Genomic DNA, 26,937 nt, shown 5'->3' on the forward strand with positions numbered 1-26,937 from the left:
TGTCCCCTATTCACTTCCCAATGAAAATGCTGTATTCAATTGTACTATTTGCATTTGGGTGGCACAGTGGTTAGCACTGCTGCCTCAGGACTAGGGACACTGGCTCAATTCCAGCCTCAGATGACTGTGTGGGTTTCCTCTGGGCACTCCAGTTTCTTACCATAGTTCAAAGATGTGCAGGTTTGGTGGATTGGCCATGGGACGTGCAGGGTTACATCAATTGGATAGGAGTCTAGGCTGGGATATTGTTTGGAGGGTTGAGGTGGACCCAGTGGGCCGAATGGTCTGCTTCCATGCTGTAGGGATTTTACGTTAAAATCATTCCTTTGCCCCTCAAATTCTTCAAATAGAATTTGATCTTAAATGCAACATTTGATGGTTATACTCTTGAACCTGCACATCTGTCCCTTAACAAAATGTAGCAATGCAAGTAAGGAATACACAAAAAAAAACTTGAAAATGTAACATAAAATTTATGTTCTTCTGTATACTTTGCACAAGACCGAGCAGTTGCATTAACCTGTGGTCAAGTGTGCAATCAGTGAATAAATACCTAATATTTGTCACTAATTTACTTGCACCTTGCTTGGACTGTGTGTTAAAGTGGTATCCTTTCATCTTGGAGGGATTGAGTTATGAAGATTAACTTATACAACAGTCTATGGTTCTCAAGGAGTTAACCCATTACATTGAAGACAAGTAGTCCTACTCGAGCTTTCAGGGAGCCGATGTATCTGTATCAGTTCTCCAAGGTCCTGGTATTTATGCCTGGCGAGCATTCTCTCTAATTTTTCTTGCCGTTACGTGAAACTTCATGTTTTGTGTACAGCATTTTCAACCACTAATCGTTGGATAGGTCCAGGATAAAGCAAATACAAAGGAGGATTGATGGTGACCTAATTACTTGTTGCATGTGCTTACATACATCTTTAATCAGAATTTCTAACATTTTCTTTATGGCAAATGTTTGGTCTCCTGGTCTGTAGTTTCCTGCTTTGTCTCCCTCTGAATAACTGAGTCGCATTTAGAATATCCAAACCTAATCTAGTCCCATTTGCAACCAGGATTGCACACAATATTCAAAAGTGGCCTGACCACTGTCCTGTATAGTTGAAACATCACCTCCCAACTCCTTTACTCAATGTTCTGACAAATAAAGCATACCAAATGCTGCCTTCACTATCTTATTTACTTGTGACTTTACTTTCAAGGAACTATAAACCTGCACTCCAAAATCTTTTTGTTCAACAATAAGTGTATAAGTCCTTTTCAATTTTTAAAAATGTAATTACTGATTAGCAAGGTTAGATCTCATGCAATACAGGGAGAACTAGTCATTTGGATACAGAACTGGCTCAAAGGTAGAAGACAGAGGGTGGTGTTGGAGATTTGTTTTTCAGACTGGAGGCCTGTGACCAATGGAGTGGCACAAGGATCAGTGCTGGGCACTCTACTTTTTGACATTTATATAAATGATTTGGATGTGAGCATAAGAGGTACAGTTAGTAAGTTTGCAGATGACACCAAAGTTGGAGATGTAGTGGACAGCGAAGAGGGTTACCTCAGATTACAACAGGACCTGGACCAGATGGGCCAATGGGCTGAGGATTGGCAGATGGAGTTTAATTCAGATAAATGCGAGGTGCTGCATTTTGGGAAAGCAAATCTTAGCAGGACGTATACACTTAATGGTAAGGTCCTAGGGAGTGTTGCTGAACAAAGAGACTTTGGAGTGCAGGTTCATAGCTCTTTGAAAGTGGAGTCGCAGGTAGATAGGATAGTGAAGAATGGGTTTGGTACGCTTTCCTTTATTGGTCAGAGTATTGAGTACAGGAGTTGGAAGGTCATGTTGCGGCTGTACAGGACATTGGTTAGACCACAGTTGGAATATTGTGTGCAATTCTCATCTCCTTCCTGTCAGAAAGATGTTGTGAAACTTGAAAGGATTCGGAAAAGATTTACAAGGATGTTGCCAGGGTTGGAGGATTTGAGCTTATAGGGAGAGGCTGAACAGGCTGGGGCTCTTTTCCCTGGAGCGTTGGAGGCTGAGGGGTGACCTTATAGAGGTTTACAAAATTATGAGGGGCATGGATATAGGGTAAATAGACAAAGTCTTTTTCCCTCTGATCGGGGAGTCCAGAACTAGAGGGCATAGGTTTAGGGTAAGAGGGGAAAGATATAAAAGAGACCTAAGGGGCAACATTTTCATGCAGAGGGTGGTACGTGTATGGAATGAGCTGCCAGAGGAAGTGGTGTAGGCTGGTACAATTGCAACATCTAAGAGGCATTTGGATAGGTATATGAATAGGAAAGGTTTGGAGGGATATGGGTCAGGTGCTGGACGATGGGACTAGATTGGGATTGGATATCTGGTCGGCGTGGACGTGTTGGACCGAAGGATCTATTTCCATGCTGTACATCTCTATGATTCTATGACTCCAGTCAAATTTTCCCTGAATCTAGGGAATTTTCACAAATTAAAACTAAAGGACCAACTATCTCACCAGCCACTTTTAGTTTAAAACTGTCTCTATAAAATCCTAGTTATACAGCTTGCTCGGATGCTAGCCTCAGTGTAGTTCAGGTGTGGATCATTTGAACAGTATTGCCCCTTCTTTCCCCAATATTGGTACCAGTGTCCAAGAAACGGAATTTACTTCTCCTGCACCCGTCTTTGATCCACTTCATAATTTCTATAATATTTTTGCCCCATGCCAATTGAAGCATGGTTTAGATAATAATCTAGAAATTATTACCTTTGAGGCTTTGTTTCTTGCCTAGCTCCACACACTGACAATGCAGAATTCCTTTCATTGTCCAGCCTATGTCATTGCTATCTAAATGGACCATGATAACTGGATCATCCCCTCCCACTTCGAGCCCTGAGCAGATGTACAGAACCCTGGCACCAGGTAGGCAACACAGCTGACTCGACTCATGTTCTTTGCTGCAGTGAATGGTGCAATGCCTTCATTATACTATTTTCCTGGGCAAATACATTACTTTTTACTTCCATGGTACCATGGTCAGTCAGCTCATCCACTTTGTAGCCCTCACTCTCATCCAAAAAAGCTGATAGAACCTCAAATGTTATGAACAGTTATAAGAGCTGAGGCTTCTGCACTCTCATCACCTGAGTCCCCTTACCTACCTCAGCTGCAGCCATACTCCCCTGACCACTGACCAAATCAGAAGAACCCATCGTCAGGAGTGTGACTGCCTCCTGGTACAAAATTTCCAGGTAACTTCCCTCATCCCTGATATGTTGCAGTGTCAGCAGCTCAGGTTTCAGCCCAATGACTCTGAGCAGATACTCCCATAGCCTCATTTCCAGCTGATGTGTCTGCCCTGGATGACACTGGGATCCAAGAGTGTTGCAGTCATGGCACACCTGACCTACAATCCTTAACATATTTTAATTGAGCTCTTTATAAGTTTATTTAATTATTTATTCTTTTCCCCCTTTTAAAATATATTTTATTAAACTTATGAACAGTTCTTTTGGTATTTTAAACCTTAATAGAATAGATCTTAATCGTTTAGAAGCCACTCAACAAACAGCTAACTTCTTTCCATGTAGTGGAGTAAGCTCCAAATTCTAGAGGGTGAATAAAGCTAGTAAAAGTAAAGCAAAGACACTCTTATCTTCATCAAACTCCCTTACTCTTCATCCAGCTCCTCTACTCACCAAACTCTTAGAAATGTGTTCAAAGTCATACAGCGCTATATTATTCTAATTATATGTTCTGAATTAGCTTTGCCACAGATACAGAATAAACAGTTTAAAATAGTTTCATAAACTTTCAATTTGAAAGCAGATGAAGTTAGTTCAAGTTTCCTACTTAAACCTGGATGAAATGTAAAATTTCAGCCACAGTTTACAGTAAAACATTAATTGCGAAATACAAACAAAATTGAATTTTTAGAAAGAGGTTAGAATTCCCTTCACTTACCAACTCAAACACTATTGCACATAATCAAAAATATTTCTTCTTGGGGGATCCAAGATGGCTTAAAAATGTGTTGCTGGAAAAGCGCAGCAGGTCAGGCAGCATCCAAGGAGAAGGAGAATTGACGTTTCAGGCATAAGCCCTTCTTCAGGAATGAGGAGGGTGTGCCAAGCAGGCTAAGATAAAAGGTAGGGAGGAGGGACTTGGGGGAGGGGCGTTGGGAATGCGATAGGTGGAAGGAGGTTAAGGTGAGGGTGATAGGCCAGAGAGGGGGTGGGGGCGGAGAGGTCAGGAAGAAGATTGCAGGTCAAGAAGGTGGTGCTGAGTCTGAGGGCTGGGACTGAGAAAAGGTGGGGGGAGGGGAAATGAGGAAGCTGGAGAAATCCGCATTCATTCCCTGTGGCTGGAGGGTTCCTCGCCGGAAGATGAGTCGCTCTTCCTCCAGGTGTCGTGTTGCCATGGCCTGGCGATGGAGGAGGCCAAGAACCTGCATGTCCTTGGCGGAGTGGGAGGGGGAGTTAAAGTGTTCAGCCACGGGGCGGTTGGATTGGTTGGCGTGGGTGTCCCAGAGGTGTTCTCTGAAACGTTCCGCAAGTAGGCGGCCTGTCTCCCCAATGTATAGGAAGCCGCATCGGGTGCAGTAAATGATGTGTGTGGAGGTGCGGGTGAATTTGTGATGGATATTGAAGGATCCCTTGGGGCCTTGGAGGAATGTGAGGGGGGAGGTGTGGGCGCAAGTTTTGCATTTTTTGCGGTTGCAAGGGAAGGTGCCGGGAGTGGAGGTTGGGTTGGTGGAGAGTGTGGATCTGACGAGGGAGTGGTCTTTTCGGAACGCTGATAGGGGAGGGGAGGGAAATATATCCCTGGTTGTGCGGTCCGTTTGGAGGTGACGGAAATGGCGAAGGATGACCCGATGTATCTGGAGGTTGGTGGGGTGGTAGGTGAGGATTAGGGGGATCCAAGATGGTGGCAATCTAGGCGGATCGCGTTGCAGAGCTCCGCACCGCAGCACAAGCAGGACAAACTTCTATCCTGCCCAATGCAGACCATTGCGATATCCTAGGACTCTGGGAAAGTTGTGGAGTCTTAGGAAACTGTGAAAAATAAATTTACCTGCATTTTTGCCATCCAGAGATGCCGAAGAAGGGAGGAGGAGCATCTATGGCCGGGCCTGCAGCCCAGCCTGCAGGATCATAAGACCATAATACCATAAGACATAGGAGTGGAAGTAAGGCCATTCAGCCCATCGAGTCCACTCCGCCATTCAATCATGGCTGATGCGCATTTCAGCTCCACTTACCAGCGTTCTCCCCGTAGCCCTTAATTCCTCTAGACAACAAGAATCTATCAATCTCGGCCTTGAAGACATTTAGCGTCCCGGCTTCCACTGCACTCCGTGGCAATGAATTCCACAGGCCCACCACTCTCTGGCTGAAGAAATGTCTCCGCATTTCTGTTCTGAAATGACCCCCTCTAATTCTAAGGCTGTGTCCACTTGTCCTAGTCTCCTCGTCTAACGGAAACAATTTCCTAGCATCCACCTTTTCCAAGCCATGTATTATTTTGTACGTCTCTATTAAGTCTCCCCTTAATCTTCTAAACTCCAACGAATACAATCCCAGTATCCTCAGCTGTTCCTCATATGCTAGACCTGTCATTCCAGGGATCATCCGTGTGAATCTCCGCTGGACACGTTCCAGTGCCAGTATGTCCTTCCTGAGGTGTGGGGACCAAAACTGGACACAGTACTCCAAATGGGGCCTAACCAGAGCTTTATAAAGTCTTAGTAGTACATCTCTGCTTTTATATTCCAACCCTCTTGAGATAAGAGACAACATTGCATTCGCTTTCTTAATCACGGACTCAACCTGCATGTTTACCTTTAGAGATCCTCAGACTCGATTACATACCAGGCCCTGGTGAAGGAGCTCGCGAAATCTCGTGAGATGTTGGGTAAACAGATGGAAGAGAAGTTGGCCCCGATCTCTATCATGTTGCCGTAGCATGAACAGCAGCTGGAAGACCTGGAAAAGAGGACTGATGAGGTTGAACATAGTGTCACAGTAGTGGAAGCTGATGCTAGTTCCTCCAAGGATAGGATCCAAGTGCTGGAGATGCAGGTCCGTAATCTGCGTGATCAAGCGGATGATCTTGAGAACTGGGACAGGAGAAAAATATTTGGATTGTCGGTCTGCCAGAGGCTAAAGAAGGTGAGCGGCCTTTACTGAGGACTGGTTGCCAAAATTCCTTAATTTGGAGGCTGGAATGAGAGGCTTGAAGATCTAGAGGGCTCACTGGGTCACGATGTGGAGGTCAGGTCTGGGTCAATGTCCTCATCCTCTCTTGGTGCGGTTTCAATATTATAGAGATAAGGAGAGAATTGTAGAAGCTTCCAGAATCCATGGGAAGGATCTGAAGGCTCTCATTTAAGAGGGCTCTAAGATCATGTTCTTCCAGAACTTCTCAGCGGCAGTGATCCAGAAAAGAAAATCCCATGATGGTGTCAAGAGAAGACTGAGGGAGCTTAGGATCTAGGACTCTCTGAGGTATCCAGCAGTGCTACGGTTCACCTTGGATGGATCCGTACATCTCTTTGACAAGTCAGAGAAGGCAAGAGACTTTGTGGACAAATTAACCTAATCTGAACAATTTAGTACGTACAAATAGTAGTGTTGTTTGGAGAGGTCTTTGTCTTTTTCTCTTTAAAGATCAGAGGAAGTCCAGTTGGGGCTTTCTTTTCCTTTTTTTATTGGTAATAATCTGGTTTAAACTGTGTTTGGCAGCTGTTGAGATATGTACTTTCAATTTCTAAGTTATATCAAAAGATGGATGGGTTATTTACCCCTTTGTTCTTTAAAAAAAATTCTTTATTCCATTGTGTATTTTCTTTCTTTTCTGCTTGTATTTGCAGTGTGGCTCTAGCCAGGGGGAGGGAAAATGGTTGAGATGGCTAGATGCCTACTTATGAAGGAGCTAGGTCTTGAGGGAGAATATTGTGATACCCATTTAAATGGTCACACCCGGGGGTTTTGTGTATTTGGGCATATTCATTACTCCACTTCTGGATCGGCTGTTCAAAGTTAATTTTGTTCAATTATTTGACAAAATCAAACAAGACCGTCAAAGATGGGAGGTGCTTCCGGTCTCGTGGTTGGGTCAGATAGCGCTTTTTACAATTAATGTTCTGCCCCATTTGTTTTACCCTGTGCAGATGCTCCTCCTGATTTTCAACAAGCAAACATTCAGGAGACTGAACAGCTGGTTCAGCTTTTTTATTTGGCATCGTAAGCAGCCCCTCATTAAATTAGCTAAACTGCAATTGCCTCACAGACTGGGGGGAGTGGATCTCCCAGGCATTAAAAGCTACCAACTAAGCTCACTTTTATCCTACATGAATGATTGGGCCTGTTTCAATATGGTTAGGTATCAAAACCTCCCAGGCAAGGTGCCCCCTTACTACCTTGCTGTTTCTGGAAAAAATGAGGACAGTTGGGGAATATTGCCATAACCCGACAGTTATCAATACTGTTAAAGCATGAAGGGCAATTCCACTGAGGGAAGGCAATATTGGCAAACCATCTTCTCTTACACCTATAGTGGATATGCCAGATCTTCAACTGGGGATGATAGATTCAGGATTCGAACATTGGGCAGCTAGGGGTGTGTCTTGCATGGGTGATTTATTTGAGGGTGACACAATGATGTCCTTTGATCAGTTAGCACGGAAATACAAGTTATCTAACAGGGACCTCTTTCGTTTTTTCAAGTTAGGGATTTTATTCAAAAAAAGACTAAACATTTGACTGATCCCTACAAATCTGACAAAGAGAGGAGGGTGCTCAGTGCTAAGAGTACACTTTCTGTCAGCACTTTATATCATCAATTGGGGTGTGCCCCCTCAGAAGTGTTTGATCGACTGTGCAGGGTGTGGGAGAGAGAGCTCGGCGTTGAGGTCTCCTCAGAGGCATGGGAAGATATTTGGGATAACGCAAGAAAGATATTAATTTGCAATAAGACCCAAATTTTAGAGTTGAAGTTTCTCCACAGGGTCCACTTAGCTCCGGACTGTTTGTCAAAATTTAAACCAGGGGTATCTTCAGCATGTTCCAAGTGCAAGATTTGTATGGGCACTCTTACCCATTGTCTCTGGTCCTGTGGTAGGTTTCAAACATACTGGAGCGCTATGGCAGGTCCAATGGAGAGGATTTTGGGTGTAAGGATGGAGAAGGACCTGATCTCTCTTCTTCTTGGCCTGCCCAGTGTGTTCCCTGCTGATGCACATAAGAAAAAACTTTTCAATATTCTCACTTTCTGTGCAAGAAAGAATATCTTGCCTGGTTGGGTATCCGAAAATCCCCCAGGCCTGTCGGGTTGGTGGAAGTTTGTTATGGAGCATATCCCCTTGGATTTTCTCACAAGTATGGTACACCACAAAACATGTTTTATAAGACTTGGCAACCCTTTTTGGAATACCTGGACATAGATTTATCTGCAAAATTAATAAGGGCTTTTATATAACTGTAACGATTGTGTTTTATGAGTCCAACATCCAGGGAGGAGGAACTGTGAACGTATGAGTGTCTTGTTTGGCTGAGTTGAGTTATTACTATCTATTAGTTTGTTGTTGGTTATTATTTATTTAGTTAAATAGTTAGTTGAGTTTTTTATTATATATTTTTCTATATATATTTATACATTTGTACATGAGGGCAGGTTGGGTTTCTTTACGTTTTTGTGTTCTTTGTATTCTTTTGTATTTGTTGTAATATTTAAAAATCTATTTTTAAATTAAAATATATTTTTAAAAAATTTCTTCTTGACTATAAACTTTCTATCCAGTGTGAATTGAAAATAAATATTCCTCAGATCAGCTAACTCAACAGAGGCCATGAATTAAACCTTTCTACGCAATTTAGCCATTGAATTGTCAGAGGAAATTTGATTTTTTGTTATCCTCAATTTAAAATAGAACATTCTTGTGAAGTGAAGCTTTTCTGTATTAGATAATGCCATTTCTCTGAACACTTCAATAATTAATTTAATTAGTATCCATATTGCCATAAGCAACATAGAAGCCAAACCACAAAGGAATGTACTGTAACATTTAACTCACCACTTTACTGATTAGTATCAAACCATGGTGTAAACAAAATACAGGCACGTGGAAGTATGTGATACCCATGAAAATTCCCATAGCTCATTTCATAAGTTTACTCATTATGATAATTAATCAAATTACTTCACCCATAAAATATCAATTATTTAGTGGAGTTTGAATAGATCTTCAATCATTCATTGCTGATTTCTCCCTTTGAATACTCAACAATTGACTCTTATTAAAATAAAATCTTTTCATGTTATTCCCATTTCCCACCATACTATAGGAAGACAGTGAGCACTGATATTTTTTATTGTGGTTTACTGTCATTTCAAATGTTAGTTAGTTCTCAAACCAATGTCCAGATACATGCAATTTCTTCTCCTATAGGCAGTTCCACAAAGTCAGGAATGATTTACTTCCACTCCCATTTGATGGATTGTAAGATGATCATTAAGTCTAATACATAATCAACAAACTCTGCCACATGCAGTGCAGGTGGTGTTTGAAGAGTTTGGTCGATGGAGTGTTGTGTTTGTCTTTTAATCCCTCAACACCACTTCTGCACATTCTATGTGAGGTTTCCTAGTGTGCTCAGTCTCTTCCTGTATGAGCTTTCTCCAGTTAGGAAGGATTAAGAAAGGGGTAAGTCAGGTATGAAAGTGGCTGCTGTGCACTATCCAAAGTTTTCTGATGGAACCCAATATAAGGATAGAACCAGGCCCAGATGTGAACCCCCTGAAAAGACCTGTCATAATTCACCACTTTGTTTCACACATGAAGGATAGCCCTTAGGGAATTTCCCTTCTTTGAAATGGGATAGATTTTCACTGAGTTGGTTGGGTGGGTAGTGCAAACAATTCCCAGCTGATAATGATCACAATTGGTCATTGTCTAACCTTTTCAATGTTGAATGCATCAACTAGTAAAGGATCAGATCATTAACATCAGCAGCAGATCAAGTGGAGACTACATTGTCAATACAGCAACAGGTCTTTAAGAATTTAAGCTTTATTTAAATATAGAGGGCTAATGTGGTCAGCTGGGAGGAAAATATTAAGTGTGTGGTTTTCAGCTTGGTTGGAATTTTCTTCTTGCTGGTCTTGAATCTGCATAACAGATTAAAGCTAGTGTTGTAACTTCACTATCCTGTCACTGGGGGATGTCAGGTAATTTGTTGTTAGAAAGCTCCAAGTGTTTATGGCTGAAGCTTTTTTTTCAATTTTCAATTGGGGTTTTTCCTTTTATTTATTCAGCTGAAGGTGGTTAATGTAGGTTCACCAACTGGACAGGTTACTTAAATTTCATATAGTAATACTGGTAGGGCTATGGGAAGAAGGGTGGAACTAATTGGGTAACACTTTCAAAAAACTGGTGCAGGTATGATGGATTGAATGGTCTCTTTTTTTTAAAAACTGACCTGACTTTAGAAGGTGGTAGGGTTATCCTACCAAGGTCTTTAAAATGATTAAGGAATTTGATAGGTTGGATAGAGATTTTTTTTTTGCTGGAGGGTTTAGCTTGAACAAGGGGGCACCTCCCTGAGCTACAGGGAGGCAACTTTTAGGGGTCAAAACTATAAAAATTCTTTCTTAATAAAAAGATGAAAGTTAAGAATCAGCAGAAGCTTTGATTAAAAATATCAACAGAATGTTATTAAATAACTGAGCAATATGGACTCAAGGCAAAAATGTGAACTTCTGGTATGCCTACACAATCAAAGTGACTAGGCCAGGAGGGCTAATTGGCCTAGTCCTCTTTCTGTGTTGAACTGTTGGGAAGAGGGATGTATAGAATTGTTCTGAAGGAGGATTGCTCAACCTAAAATGGTCTCTCCACAGATGGTACTAGACCTGTAGAATTTTTCCAATAGTTTCTGATTTTCAGTATCTGTAGTTCTTTTGGGTTTTTTCTTGTTATATGTAATTGTTTTGAGCTTAATAAAACAAAGTTCATAAATAGCCATTTTATCAATCATATTATAAAGATTCCAAAAGCTTGAATTGTCTTGACTCCAATATAAACTTTTGTTTCAGAAGGTTATAATTTCTAGATTGTGATACTGAGCAGAGATCCTGTGACATTGAGACTGAGTCAAGTAGTTGCTGGACATCGCTGTTCTTCAGTCATTCTCTTCAGACTTAAAGCCATCAAGTGTAGAATGAATCTACGGTCAGGCAAAACCATGTCTGAAGAACCTTTGACCCCTCAGACTCCACGCTGCACCAAGGGTCAAGATAGATCTCTCTCAATCTCATTGGGAAGAGAATCTGGTCCCTCTTCAGGGTGCCTGCATCCTGCAAGGAAAATGACACCCACAACTCCCAAAAAGGTGAGAAAGAAACTTGCTCTTTTCCTTCTGTGCCAAATCATCATCCACTTGGACAGCCAAACAAATATCCAATGAAGAATTTCTAGCATTCAAGATAGTTCCCAACTTGTAAAAGTCTTCTCCTCTTCCACCCAAATTCTTTGAAGTCCAAGTTTCATTTCCAAAGAATTTTATTAACATAGAAAAATGCATGAGATGCTTCATGAGAGTGAATAACCAAAATTTGACATAAAACAACATAAGACATTGTAATCAAAAGCTTGGATGAAGTGAGAGGTTGTGATATGTAATTGAAAAATGTTAAAAAAAGAAATTTCAGAGCTTGGAACTTTGGCAGCTAGTGATGGAGTGATTGCAGTTGAGGGGGTGCAAGAGGTTGGAAATAGAGTGCAGTGATCTTGGAGGGCTGAAGACTATTAAATATTCACAACAGTGAAGGATATCAAAATCCAATATAGTATGATTATAATTTGAGACATTGCACCAGCAGCTAATGTAGATCTGTGAAGTGTGGGTTAGTATATGTTACCAACAAAGTTTTGAATGAGCTCTTATTTATTTTGGGATTTGGGGGCAAAGTGGGGAGCAGGCACACAGGGTGGAAAGCTGGCCAGGGGAATACTTGAATATTCAAGTCCAGACCAAGAGACTGGATTTCAATAGAAGGTGAGCTGAGGTAAGTGGGATAGGGAAATGTAAAGTCCCTGTGGTTGCCATAAAACTGGAGAAGTGTTAGGCTGTTATTACATAGCACTTTCCTAGGACCTAAAATCTACGAAACTAATTGTGTGCCCAGCTGCCAACAATTTGTTGATGTGTCGGAATTCTGCAACTCCCTTTCGACACTAAATGGACAGTAGTTGCTTGAGGAGGCATCTGCCCACTACCTTTGAGGGGGGGGGAAAGAAATGCTGGCCAAGCTAGCGATGCTCACATCCTGTGAGTGAATTTTTATTTAAAAATTGTGATCCTTTAAAATTCAGGCATGTTGTCCCTTAGCAATAGTACTTTCTGATTTACCCTGCTTGTTTTGTCTCTTTTCATCTCTTGCACGTTACTGTGGTCCTTGGGCCCTCCTTTTGAATTTATTAATTCCCTGCTTCCATAGAAACTCTTGTGAAGTTTAGACTATTTGCTGGACAGTTTTGCAGTTGCTGTAGCAATAATAGTCTGCCACATGGCAGCGTTGAATGATTTGGAGTTGATCTGAAATGTTAACTCTCTTTCTCTCCCAAAGATGCTGAATATTTTCTGTTTTCAGTTTATCTTCGTTGCAATGATCTTTTCTCACCTTTCTTTCATGAGCAATGGATGTCAAGGATATAGATTGTGTATTTTCTTTGTTTTTTAAGTTGTTATGTTAATTCTTTCTTGTGAAATATTGAGGTTTGAGAGAATTCAATGTTTTGGCTTCCTCTTCTGCAATTCTCTTTTTGAGAGAGAATGCTTTCTGAAGTTTTGGCTCTGTACACATGGCATTTCTCTGGTACTTCAACAAACTGGCAATTCGACTGGGAGGAATCCGATTTAGCTGTTCATGTTCTTCCTCGGTATTTGCTCCGTGTTTTTTTTTCAACAAAATTTACTGAACAAGAAAATAGTTTCTTTACAGAAATCAATATTGTTCTAATTTCTTTTCTCCATCGCCGGACTAGATTGCACGAGGTGTGACGCTTGGCCCAGTTCTTTCAGAAGAGGGTGGTGATGAATCTAATTCATTTACGACCACGCCCAGAGCCACACGATTACCTGGCAAACACTGGCAGAGCACAGAGCTGAATAGAGGTATGAGGTGAATCTTAATTTGTTATGGCGACTAGGAAGAATTATGACTCCATTTTCAAAGCCAAATATAAACTGTTAATGTTTTAGTGGATAATTCTTGTCCATACAGCTCAAACCCTCAGGTTTGATCTTTTAAAGTTTTTAGGCAGTTAATGATTGGTGGGTTAATATTTCTGTTCACCTCAATGGCCCTAGGTTTCTGGAGGAGAGACTTCAAATGCAATACAGGCCCTTCGGCCCTTGATGTTGTCAACCTGAGAAACCCATTTGAAGTCCATCAAACCTATACTATTCCATTTTCATCCATATGTCTGTCCGATGACCATTTAAATCCCCTTAAAGTTGGTGAGACTTACTACTGTTGCAGGCAGGGCATTCCATGTCCCGACATCTGTCCTATATCTATCACCCCTCAATTTAAAGCTACATCTCCTCTTGCTAACAATCACCATCTGAGGAAAAAGGCTCTTACTGTCCATCCAATCTAACCCTCTTATCTTGTATGTCCCAATGAAATCACCTCTCAACCTTCTCCTCTCGAATGAAAACATCCTCCAGTCCATCAGCCTTTCCTTGTACGACCTTCCTTCCATACCAGGCAACATCTAAATCTCCTCTGAGCCCTTTCAAAAGCTTCCACATCCTTCCTATGCTGTGGTGACCAGAACTGTACACAATACTCAAGTGCAGCCACACCGGAGTTTTGTACAGCTGCAGCATGACTAGGGATTGTCCCTATTTTGCAGTTAGTAGTGATCTAACCAGAATGAGCTGTAATCACAGAATGGTTGCAGAGTGAAAGGAGGCTATGCGATTTGTCATGTCTGTGCTGACTTTCTGTAGGATTCTCTTACCTTCTCCCTGTAACCTGAACATTCTTCCTATATCAATCCAATTCCCTCTTGAATGCCTTGATTTGTACCTGCCTTCCACGCATAGTCCCAGGCAGTGCATTCTAGGTTCGAACCACTTGCTGAATGAAATAGCTTTTTCTTGTGTTACATTGTTTGTTTTTTTTTCTGATCACCTTAAATCTGTCTCCTCTGGTTTTCAAAGCCTATTACCAATTGATACAGTTCCTCCCTAACTATGTTCTAAGAACTCCTCTTTAATTTTTGAAAACCTCTGTCAATTCTCCTCTCAAATTTCTGAGGAAAACAGTCCCAATGTCTCCAATTTAAATTTTTGAGTGAAATTCTTCATCACTGGGACCTATATTTTGAATCTGCTCCCAGCCTGGTTTTCACATGAAAATTGAGGTTTCTAAATAGGACAGTGTCAACACATGGGTGGTGCTAATGACATCTGATTCCTGAACGAGTGAGACCTTGGGGACAAAGAGGGAGAAATGTTTGAAATACTGTCATAAACAATGAAGTGATTTGCTTTACATCTTATAAAAACCCTTGTTGTTGACTCATCCCTTTTTTTTAATGCTGTAAGATGATGCCACATGTTAATTACTTCCAGGATTCCTATACATCCCTAAGGCAGCAAAATTAAATATTCGGATGCAGTTTCAAGATGAGCATCAGGGGATTGAAACCAGGGGAAAGACCAAGGGCAACCAAGCTCGTGCTCTCTTTCCAAACTCCACGCTGGAGTCTCGTGGTGAGTTCAGGAGATTGGAATTTGAAACTGGAAGGAAAGGTTTTCTGTTATCATTCTGTCATAATTTTCTAGCCAATGAAAATCTAGCAAAGACAATTTTCCAACATTAACATTTTATGGAGCAGAAAGATGCTGAAAAGGGTTTGGGGTCTTTTTTTTTTTGAGGTTTCCATTTCTGCTCTGAGAAAGTGTTAGTGAACTTCTTTAAACTGTTGTAGTCCATGGGGGTGCAGGGGCAACCACAGTGCGGTTAGGAAGGAATTTTAATGATTCTGACCCAATGATCATGATATAGCTCCAATTCAGGATGGTGAGTCTAGGAGGGGAACCCTGCAAATGCTGACACCGTGCATCTGCAACCCATGTCCTTTGGTAGTAGAGGTTACAGATTTAGAAGATTGTCCTCGTTATCATGAAGTTGATTTCCAATTTCATTATCTCTATAGCTTTGCATTAACTGTGCTTCCAAGATTTATCTATTTTCATTTTAACTGCAATGAAGCAAAGGAATTTCTTCATTAACAAAACCAGAAAGTGCTGGCAAATCCCAGTCAGGCTGGAAGCGTATGTGGAGAGAAAAATGGTTAATGGGAGTTAAATATGACTTTTTTTTTTATATCTCCACCCACCCCAGGACAAATGCTTTGTCTCTTTGCTACAGGAAAAGCAGTTCTGAAGGACTGGTAATGAATTACAGAAGATAATAAATAATACCTCTGTCTGAAAACACAAATCTGAGACTAATTCAGACCAGTGTGTGGTGGAGACAAAACAGAATTAAGGCTTTAAATTGAGCTCCATATTAGAGTCCAGAGGCTGAGTGTGTTTAATTGGAAGATGAGGTGAAGACTGTGCCAAAAAAGTGTGGCACCAGAAAAGAGCAGCAGGTCAGGCAGCATCAGAGGAGCAGGAGAGTCAATGTTTCAGGCATAAGCCCTTCATCTCCTGCTCCTCTGCTGCCTGACCTGCTGCACTTTTTCAATGCCACACCTTTGGTGATTCTAACTCTCCAGCATCTGCAGTCCTCCCCTTTCTCTCCGATAAGATCAAGTTGTTGGGCTTCAAGCAGTTCATATCAAGTGTAGCCACTTCCATCTGTGGAGAGAAAGAAGGGTTAACATTTTGTTGAGTGATCCCTTTTCAGAACTGTTCACTGGACCCAAAACATTAATTCTACTTTTCTTTCCTAAAATAATGCCAGACTTAGTCATTGAATCATAGAATCTATACACTGTGGAAACAGGCCCTTCGGCCCAACAAGTCCAACCTTCCAAAGAGTAACCCACCCAAACCTATTCCTATCTTACCCCTGACTAATGCACCTAACCTACATATCCCTGAATACTACAGACAACCTAGCATGGCCAATTCGCCTAACCTGCACATCTATGGATTGTGGGAGGAAACCAGAGCATCCAGAGGAAACTCCTGCAGACACTGGGAGAATGTGCAAACTCCACACAGGCAGTCGCCTGAAGTTGGAATCGAACCCAAGTCCCTGGTGCTGTGAGGCAGCAGTGGCAACCACTAAGCCATTGCTGTTGAGTTTTTTTCCAGCAATTTCAGTTTTTGTTTGATCTCCAGCATCCGGTTTGTTTTGTTTCCTGAAGTACAGACATCCCTTTTTGCTAATCGTTTGTTCTTGGAGTATGGTCATTGCTGTCACACCTGGTGTTTGTTGTCAATTATTACTTGAATTTGATGTTTTTTGTTGAGCTGTCGTCTTGAATCATTGCAGTCCTCCCTATAAGTGTGAATAATATTTGAATAATTGTATAAAGCAATAGTTTAGCTGATTTAGTTCTGTGCCTTACTAAAAGTTTGAACCTGTTGCTCTACTCCAACAGATTTGGAGGCCAACAAAGGTTCAGCTGGAGACTTGGAGCCTGCGGAGATGACCTTCTCCATACATTTTGCAGCAGACTCTTCCTGTCTTAATGATGAGCGAGAGGACTTTAATCAGTGAGTAGAGGGCAAAGCTTCTACCTGTAGGTCTGATCAGATAAAATCAGTGTGCAGTCAAGTCTAGGATGGTATTTGCCTCGCATAGTTCGGGGTAAGTGTTACTACCGATCAATCCATAAAGTTTTAAAAACTACATTGTTGGCTTGGTTTTTTTAAAATATGCAATAACTTTATGTTCTCAATCCTCAAAGCATTTTATATTTTCAAAAAGAAATTCTTTAAAATAAAAAATAAAAGTTATAATGCAAGTTATAAATCAGAAAAGATTGTTTAGACCCTCAAGTCTCTTTCCCAATTTGATTCAATCATGACTGATGTGTCTTAACTCTATCTACTGTCTGTAATTCTTAATAAGTAAACAAATTTCAAACTCCTGAATGAGGAGGTGAACGCCAAAGACAAGGTTTTAATTTTGTTTAGAAGAAATTTTTTTTAAAATTTTACAGCCAAACCTCAATCAGCAAGGGGACCAGAGATTGGCCACTATCTGGAGGCAGGTGGATTTGGGAAGTTCGAGGTTTGGGATCTGAGTGAGGAAGAACTTTTAAATTGGGAGGGGACAAGGTTGGGAGAAACTGAAGGTTTTTAGAAAAAAAAAGTTCAAAGTAGTTACCTGCTGTAAAAACTAAGTTTTTGCTCACCTCTCCAAAAACATTGGATGTATAAATTACCTATTGTTCTAATATTAAGAATAATGAGTCATCAATGTGGAGAGCTGCAACTTAATTAATTTTTTGAGCTAATAACTGAGTAATACCTGGATGCTAAAAGTATGAAGGAGGCTGCTGGGCTGCACTTTTGACACCAGCTCGAAGGCTGTAATGAAACTTGCCCATGTTGGTGTTTGTAAGTGTGTGTCTGAAGAAAAACATTAGATCATCTTAACACCAATCCTAATGGCTGTCTCCAAGATAAATCTCCCTATCAATGTAATATTGTCAAATATCGCAAGGATTATTGGTCCCAGAGATGGAACTGGTGCTAAAAGGTGTTTATCTTTTTCTTTAGGTTTCAGTTAAGGACTGTTTTCCCAAGGCAAACTCAAGGGTTACCTCTGAGAGCTGGCCTCCTGGGAATCCCCACCTATAAACCTTTCATCAGGCATTCTCTCAGCTGCTTAGGACTTAACCCCTGAAATCTCTGCCTCCCTTTCTTCCTTGAATACACACTTTCTAAAAAAAAAATTCTTTTAAGATTACATCCTTACTAAGCTTTTGGTCCTTATTATTTCATGGGATGTGGGCACTCTGCTAAAGGCAGCATTGGATACTCTTGAATTGCCCTCGAAAGAGTTCCAGGATTTTGACCCAGTAAAAGTGAAGGCAAGGTGATATATTTTAAAGTTTTTAGGATGGTGCATGGCTTGGAGGGGAGCTTGCAGCTGGTGCTGTTCTGACTTATTTGCTCCCCTTATTCTTCTACATGCTGGAGGTCTCGGGTATTATCAGAGCTGCTTTGAGTTGCTGCAGTGCATTTTGTAGATGATCCATGCTGTAGCCTGTTGCCAGTGGAGGGGCGAATGTCCAAAGTGGTAAATCAGGTGCTAATCAAGTAGTCTGCTTTGTCCTGGATGGTGTCGATTCTTTTTTTTGTTGTTGGAGCTGCACCCATCCAGGCAACTGGAGAGCACACCATTACACACCTGACTTGAACCTTTATAAATGGTGGACAGGCTTTGGGAAGTCAAGCTGAGTTACTTGTTGCAGAATTTGCAGCAGGAATGGCTGCTCTTGTAGACTGTATTTGTGTGGCTAGCCCAGTTTTTAGTTTCTGATGAATGAAATCTCAATCAACATTCTGCTGTAACCAGTGATGGTAATGCAACTTAATGTCTAGAGGAGAAGGTTAGATTCTTTTTGTTTAAATGGTCACTGCCTGACACCTGTGTGGCTTGAATGTTACTCCCATTTAATGTGCATTGTAACTTTCCAAATGATTCCAAATCTCCCCAAATAATGTGGACAAATAATTGTACTTGGACGCAATATGGCTGTTGTCATGAACCTGAAAATTGCAGTTTCATAGGGTGAAATGAAATGGATGATGCATTCCTTGTAGGGCTGGTTGAAAGAGTGATATTAATCAGGCCACTGAGGACATGCTCTGCTACAAGCCTATAACAATTTCTTAAATGATGGATGAGCTCTGTTTAACATATCATTTGATCAGAGTATGCCTTTGAGGTGGAAATAAGGTCTCTAATAACTACTCATTTTGAAGGTTTCAAATACAGAAGTTGAAACTGGAGCTTTAGTTTAGTGATAACCAGGCTAGTTAGCAATACTAAACATCTAGCTGTGCTGATCTGTAGACAGGAATTGTAAAAGTCGTTCAGCTTTAAACTGAGATCCCTGACTTCAAATTTCTTTTCAGATACAAGTTCATTAAAAAGTTCCAAAGTTCAATGAAAATGATATTGCAAAAATCCATTCTTCCTCTGAAAACACGCAGTGTGCCTGAATATTCCCTTGTCCTTGGCTTGGTGAGTATGCTGGTTAGCTGCAATAAGTCAAGTCTGTTTTGATTCATAATCCTTCTATCCACTGAAGTGATGATACAGACCAAGCAGTTTCTCTTAAAATTGAGATCGCTGTCAGAGTAAAGTAGCTGTATGAACAAATGACTAATTCATTTTGGAAATCTTTTGAATAAAGACATGAGTTAAATTTTGTATTTAAATGAGTTGATCAATTTTTATGCATGTTAGTTTCTGACTGAACTGAGGCAAATTGTAAATAAGTGTTTGCAAACTTTTAAACACTTTTGGGATGTGGATGTTATTGACCAGACCAGCTTTTGTTCTGGATCCCTAATTGTCCTTGAACAAAGTGGCTCACTCAGTCATTCCAGAGGGCAGTTAAGAGTTAGCCACTTTTACTGTGTGTCTGGAGTCATACGTTGGCCAGACCTGGAAAAGACAGCAGATTTCCTTCCCTTAAGGACATTTAGCAAGCTAAATGGAATTTTACAACAGCCGATGATGGTGACTGAGAACTTCTATTTTCAAATTGTGTTCCAAGTTCATTGGTTGTCATGGTGGGATTTGAACCTATGCCACCAGAACATTGGGGCCAAGAGTGCTCCTCCAGTGGATTGTCCAGTGCACTGACATCTCCCTCTCTTAATCCTCTGTGTATCCCTGACAATCATATTAAAGAAAGCTGTGGTTGGTCAAACCCAGGATGAAAGACCAGTTGGGTGTGGAATGGGTGAGACCAGTGTACATGAAACTGTGCTGGAGTGTGACCTTCTCCTGTCTTCACCTATTACTGCTGCCTCTGCTCCCCTTCCTTCAACCAAAGTACCATCCAAATCATGACCAACTGTAGATGTTTGAGAATGATCTGATTTATGAACAGTGAAACTCTCAACTGATCTTGAAGGAGCTTGTTTGGCAGAGGTCACAGCACAGAAACACCTACTTTAAGTAGGTTTGTGTGGCCTTGCTGTAAGTGTGCAGTAGTGAGTAGAGTGAGTGCTTTCTTGATTGATTTGAGCTATGTCTCTTGATTAAACTTTAAAATATAAGCCATAAGTATAAAATTAGCCTGGAGCAGTGTTTTGTAGAGGAGTAAGAGTGCTATTTTCTTGGTCTGCAGATTGGAAGAAGCAAAAATGGTCCTTTTTTAGTAGAGTGATATGCACCTCTTGTCAGATGTGGGAGTTTAGGGAGAGTCTCAGGATTACGTCTGCAATAAATGCCATTGGTTGTGGGTCCTATCGGATCGAATGAATTGTTTGGAGCGACAGTTGGAGGCAAAGGGGTGTGATGGAAGGGGAAAAAAGTCTCACATACAGCCATATAGATGGGTTAATTCCAGGAAAGGTAAGAGAGGTAGGCAGGTAGTTCAGGATGGCTATCCTCATTTCAAATAAGTAAGCTATTTTGGAAAATGTGTGGGATGATGGATTCTCAGGGGAATATAGTACAAACATGAACAGCCACATTTCTGGTCTTGAGACTGAGACTGGTTCTAATGCAATGAAGGCTACATCTCGTTCCAAGAGATTGAATGAGTTAACTCTAGATTGAGGTGCAGACAGACGTTTGTGCCCAGCAGTGAAAAATCAGAATGGTAGGTTGCCTCCCTGGTGCCAGGATTTGGGATGTCTTGATGGTGCAGAATGTTCTCAAGGGAGAGAAGGACCAGCAGAAGGTCACGGTACACATTGGTACCAATGACATAGGAAGGGGAAAGGATGAGATTCTGAAGACAGAATAGTGAGTTAGACAGGAATTTTAAAAAGGAGGTCCTTGAGAGTAGCAATATCTGGATTACTCCCGCTGCTATGAGCTAGAGAGGGCAGGAGTAGGAGGATACAGCAGATGAATGCATGGCTGAGGAGCTGGTGAATGGGAAAAGGATTCACATTTTTGGATCATTGGAAGCTCTTCTGGGGTAGACGTGACCTGTACAAGAAGGACGGATTGCACCGGAATCGAAGGGGACTAATATACTGGCAGGGAAATTTGCTAGGGCTGCTTCGGAGGATTTAAACTAGTAAGGTGGTGGGGGGACCCAGGGAGCTAGTGAGGGAAGAAATCAATCTGAGACTGATACAGTTGAGAAAAGAAGGGAGTCAAACAATCAGAGCAGGCAAGGACCAAGCCGAGAACAAGGTAGGACTGATAAATTTAAACTGCATTTACTTCAATGCAAGAGGCCTACCAGGGAAGGTAGATGAACTCAGGGCATGGTTAGGAACATGGGAGTGGGATATCATAGCAATTAAAGAAACATGGCTCATGGATGCACAGGACTGGCAGTTTAATGTACCACAATAGAAATGCTACAGGAAAGACAAAAAGGGAGGCAAGAGAGGAGGGGGAGTGGTGTTTTTGATCAGGATAACATTACAGCTGTACTTGGGGAGGATATTCCCAGAAATAAATCTAGTGATGTTATTTGGGTGGAATTGAGAAATAAGAAAGGGATGACTATTGGGATTGTATTATAGGCCCCCTAATAGCCACTGGGAAATTGAAAACCCATTTGCAAGGGGATTTCAGTTCTCTGTAAGAATAACAGGGTGGTTATGGTAGGGGATTTTAACTTTCCAAACATAGACTGGGACTGCTATATTGCTAAGGGTTTAGATGGAGAGGAATTTGTTAAGCATGTACAAGAACAGAGTCCGTATGTAGATGTACCTAACAGAGGAGGTGCAAAACCTGACCTACTCTTGGGGGAATAAGGCAGGGCCGGTGACTGAGGTGTCAGTGGGGGAGCACTTTGGGGTCAGTGACCATAATTCTATTTAGTTTTAAAATAGTGATGGAAAAGGATAGATCAGATCTAAAAGTTGAAGTTCTAAATTGGAGAAATGATCAAAAATTGCCCAATAGGCAAGAACTTTCAAAATCTGATCAGGAGTAGATATTTGCAGGTAATGGGACGGCTGTAAAATGGGAAGCCTTCAGAAATGAGAAAACGAGAGTCCAGAGACAGTATATTCCTGTCAGGGTGAAAGGAAAAGATGGTAGGTATAGGGAATGTTGGATGACTAAAGAAGTTGAGGGTTTGGTTAAGAAAAAGGAAGCCTACGTCAGGTATGGGCAAGGTAGATCAAGTCCATCCTTAAAGCATAAATGCAGCAGGAGTATACTTAAGGGAAATCGCAGGACAAAAAGGGGAGATGAGATAGCTTTGGCAAATAGAATTAAGGATAATCCAAAGGGTTTATTACAAATACATTAAGGAAGAAAAGATAATTAGGGACCGAATAAGGCCCCTCGAAGATCAGCAAGACAGCCTTTGTGTGGAGCCACAGGAGATTGGGGAGATACTAAATGAGTATTTTGCATCAGTGTTTAATGTGGAGAAGGAAATGGAAAGTCTAGAATGTAGGGAAATAGATGGTGACATCTTGTCAAATCTCCATATTTCAGAGGAGGAAGTGCTGGATGTTTTGAAACACACGAGTGGATAAATCCGCAGGACCTGATCAGGTGTCCCCTGCATAGCGATGTGGGAAGCTAGGGAAGTGATTTCTGGGCCTCTTGCTGAGACACTTGTATCACGAATGGTCACAGGTGAGGTGCTGAAAGACTGGAGGTTGGCAAAGGTGGTGCCACTATTTAAGGTGGTAAGGACATGCCAGAGACCTGTGGACCAGTGAGCCTGACATCAGTAATAAGCAAGTTGTTGGAGGGAATCCTGAGGGACAGGATGTACATGTATTTGGAAAGGCAAGGACTGATTAGGGATAGTCAACATAGATTTGTGCATGGGAAATCATGTCCCTCAAACTTGATTGAGATTTTTTTTAATAAAGAGGATGGGGCAGAGCAATATGTAATCTATATAAGCTTCAGTAAAGCATTTGACACGGTTCCCCATGGGAGACTGATTAGCAAGGTTAGTTTTCTTGGAATACAGGGAGAATGAGCCACTTGAATACAGAACTGGCTCAAAGATAGAAGGCAGAGGGTGGTGGTGGAGGTTTGTTTTTCAGACTGGAGGCCTGTGACCAGTGGAGTGGCACAAGGATCGGTGCTGGGTCCTCTACATTTTGTCATTTACATAAATGATTTGGATGGGAGCATAAGAGGTACAGTTAGTAAGTTTGCAGATGACACCAAAATTGGAGGTGTAGTGGACAGTGAAGGTTACCTCCGAATACAATGGGACCTTGATCAGATGGGCTAATGGGCTGAGAAGTGGCAGATGGATTTAGATAAACGTGAAGTGCTGCATTTTGGGAAAGTAAATCTTAGCAGGACTTATACACTGGTAAGGTCCTAGGGCGTGTTGCTGAACAGAGACCTTGGAGTGCAGGTTCATAGCTCCTTGAAAGTGGAGACGCAGGTAGATAGGATAGTGAAGAAGGCGTTTGGTATGCTTTCCTTTATTGGTCAGAGTATTGAGTACAGGAGTTGGGAGGTCATGTTGCAGCTGTACAGAACATTGATTAGGCCACTGTTGGGATATTGCATGCAATTCTGGTTCTCCTTCCGATCAGAAGGATGTTATGAAACTTGAAAGGGTTCAGAAAAGAATTACAAGGATGTCGCCGGATTTGAGCTATAGGGAGAGGCAGAACAGTCTGGGGCTGTTTGTCCCTGGAGCGTTGGAGGCTGAGGGGTGACCTTAGAGGTTTACAAAATTATGAAGAGCATGGATAAGATAATAGACAAAGCCTTTTCTCTGGGATGGGGGGAGTCCAGAACTAGAGGGCATAGGTTTAGGGTGAGGAGAAAGAAATGAGACCTAAGGGACAACATTTTCATGCAGAGGGTGGTACATGTATGGAATGAGCTGCCAGAGGAAGTGGTGGAGGGTGGTACAATTGCAACATTTAAGAAGCATTTGGATGGGTATATGAATAATAAGGGTTTAGAGGGATATGGGCCAGGTGATAGCAGGTAGGATGAGAATAGGTTAGGATATCTGGTCGGCATGGACTAGTTGGACTGAAGTGTCTGTTTCTGTGTTGTACACCTGACTCCCATCACAGAACCAAATAGGGCTGATTAAAATATACCAAACTGCAGAAAAGTAGCACTCCTCCACAGTCTAAAAATGTGCAGGTTAGGTGAATTGGCCATGCTAAAATTGCCCGTAGTGTTAGGTGAAGGGGTAAATGTAGGGGAATAGTATGGGATGGGTTGTGCTTCGGTGGGTTGGTGTGGACTTGTTGGGCCGAAGAGCCTGTTTCCACACGGTAAGTAATCTAATCTAATCAATATGTATCTATTTTCAGCCTTCCTGTAACCCAACTCCAATCCTTTTGAAATTTGATCTCTCATTCTAACTGTAGGATGAGATCCTTGTCCATTGCCAGTTGACCGTTATGGAGGGCACAGAATTCGTATTTCCTGTCTGCTTTCAGGATAAGAGTTACCAGGTTTGTCAATCTCAACTGCGTAAATTTGGCCTAATGTGCTTGCTCTTCACAAGAGCCTTGTCCTCCCCTCTTCGTCTCAACCTGTTAATATATTCGTGCTTTTCTCCATCTTCCCCATCAATGTCATTCTATAATTCTACTCCTCTCTACCTTTGGCAGCAAATTCCACATGCTCGTCATTGAATGAAGTGTTTCTTGAATTCTTTATTGGATTCATTACTACTTCATTCTCCCTAGTCACACACAGCACGGAAGCAGACCCTTTGGTCAAACAAGTTTCCCAAACTAAACTAGCCCCATTTGGCCTATATCCCTCTTAAACCTTTCCTATTCATGTACCTGGCCAAGTGTCTTTTTAAATGCTTGCCGTGACTTGGAGGTGCTGCTATTGGACTGGAGTGGACAAAGTTAAAAATCACAACACCAGATTACAGTCCAATAGGTTTACTTGGAAGCACGAGCTTTTTGAAGCACCACTCAAAAAGCTAGAGCTTCCGTTTAACCTGTTGGACTATTACCTGGTGTTTGATTTTTAATTTTTTAAATGTAACTGTCCCTGCATCAATCCACTTTATCTGGCAGCTCATTCTATACATGAAACACCTACAGTGTGGAAAAGTTGCCACTCCGGGTCCCTTTTTTAAAATCTATCTTCTCCTCTTCAAAGTATGTCCCTGAGCTTTGAACTCCCCTACCCTCCAAGCCCTTTGCTATTCACTTTTCTATGCCCCTTGTGATTTTGTAAACTTCCATAAGGTCATCCCTTGACCTCCTATGCTCCAGTTTTGAGGAGGGGGGGGGGGGGGGGAGGAGGAGGAGAAAGAGGCCCAGCCTCTCCTTTATAACTAAAGCTTCCCCAGTCCTGGCAACATCCTGGTAAATCGTTTCTGAAACCTCTGTTTGATAATCTCCCTCCTAAAACAGGGTGATCAGAATTGGACACAATACTCCAGGAAGAGGCCTCACCGATCTCCTGTATAATCCCAACTCCCAATACTCAATGGTCTGAGCAATGAAGGCAAGCATGCTAAATGTCTCCTTAACCGCCCATTCCTGATGAAGGGCTTCTGCCTGAAACATCAACTCTCTTACTCCTTGGATGCTGCCTGACCTGAAAATCAACCCACTTCCTCTGGCAGCTCATTCCATACACAAACCACCCTCTTTTTTTTTTTTTTTAAAAAGATTGCCTCTCCAGGCCCCCTTTAAAAATCTTTCTCTTCTCACCTGAAAAATATACCCATTTTCCAGCACCACACTTTTTGACTCTGACTCCAGCATCTGCAGTCCTCACTTTTTCCTCTCCTTAACCACCCTGTCTACCTGTGATACAGCTTTGAAAGAACTAAAAATAGAAGACCCCTAGGTCTAATTCAGATTTCAGATTGCAGTACCTTCCCTTTTGAACATTGTACCATATGATCAGGTTTGCCATAATTTATTAATTCCTAATAAAATTAAGTCTGCTGTATCTGGGATTATACAGCATGCGTTCTGAAATTTCACAATCCTAATGATTACGGTGCAGAATGAGGCTATTCACCTATTGTGCTACACTCATTTTAGTATCTTGTGCGAATCTCTCCTGTCGTTTTCCCCAAGGGATGCCATTATATAACCTTCCAACTCAGTTACTTCAATTCCTCATCCTGAGTCACTTTGATTTCAAATTTAGAGAAATTAAATTTCCTTTTAACCAAGGCAAAGAAGTCATGATTTCGATTAGATTCCCTACAGTGTGGAAATAGGCCCTTCGGCCCAAGTCCACACCAACCCTCTGAAGAGTAACCCACCTTCCTCTGACTAATGTGCCTAACAACTATGGACAATTTTTAGCATGGCCAATTCACCTGACCTGCACATTTTTGGACTGTGGGAGGAAACCAACACAGATACTGGGAGAATGTGCAAACTCCACAAAGTCGCCCAAAGCTGGAATCGAACCTGGGTCTCTTCCTTTCTCCTCGTCGTCCTCCGTCGGTAAATGATGTATCGCTTCTGCCTGGAGCTGGTAAACACCAAAGTCCGGACTCTGGAGGTTCCTTATGTCCAAATGTGCAATCCCCCTCTTTCCCCACCACCACCACCACCTTCAAATCAGAGCAGAGACACCTTGTTTCTTTTGCAGCTCCCCATTATGACAAGATTGACCCTACCTAGATTATCTACACTACCCACAAAACCGTAGTCAACAATTCAGTTTAGCCACCTCTCCAAGACTACTGTGAATGTAACTGTATGTGATGAAAATTGTATGAAGTATTGTTGAGCAGTGTGTAGACTGGCTGAACCTGATGTGAAATTGAATGTTGCAAGTTAATGAGTGGATAGAAAGCAGTCACTGACTC

General features: G+C 41.7%; 1 protein-coding gene across 1 annotated transcript in view; it reads left to right on the plus strand.

The window, feature by feature from the left end:
• Nucleotides 1–11,346: 11,346 nt before the first annotated feature.
• The window catches only part of LOC140494410 (CTD small phosphatase-like protein 2), a 29,580-nt gene continuing 13,989 nt past the window's right edge, over nucleotides 11,347–26,937 (plus strand). The window contains exons 1-6 of the mRNA XM_072593594.1: nucleotides 11,347–11,380; nucleotides 13,036–13,165; nucleotides 14,636–14,776; nucleotides 16,624–16,738; nucleotides 19,115–19,223; nucleotides 24,503–24,589. Coding sequence (XP_072449695.1) covers nucleotides 11,357–11,380; nucleotides 13,036–13,165; nucleotides 14,636–14,776; nucleotides 16,624–16,738; nucleotides 19,115–19,223; nucleotides 24,503–24,589 — 606 coding nt within the window. The 5' untranslated portion in view covers nucleotides 11,347–11,356. The remainder of the gene's footprint in view (nucleotides 11,381–13,035; nucleotides 13,166–14,635; nucleotides 14,777–16,623; nucleotides 16,739–19,114; nucleotides 19,224–24,502; nucleotides 24,590–26,937) is intronic.

The sequence above is a fragment of the Chiloscyllium punctatum genome, chromosome 24 (genome assembly GCF_047496795.1).
Source record: "Chiloscyllium punctatum isolate Juve2018m chromosome 24, sChiPun1.3, whole genome shotgun sequence".
NCBI classification, from domain to species: Eukaryota; Metazoa; Chordata; class Chondrichthyes; order Orectolobiformes; family Hemiscylliidae; genus Chiloscyllium; species Chiloscyllium punctatum.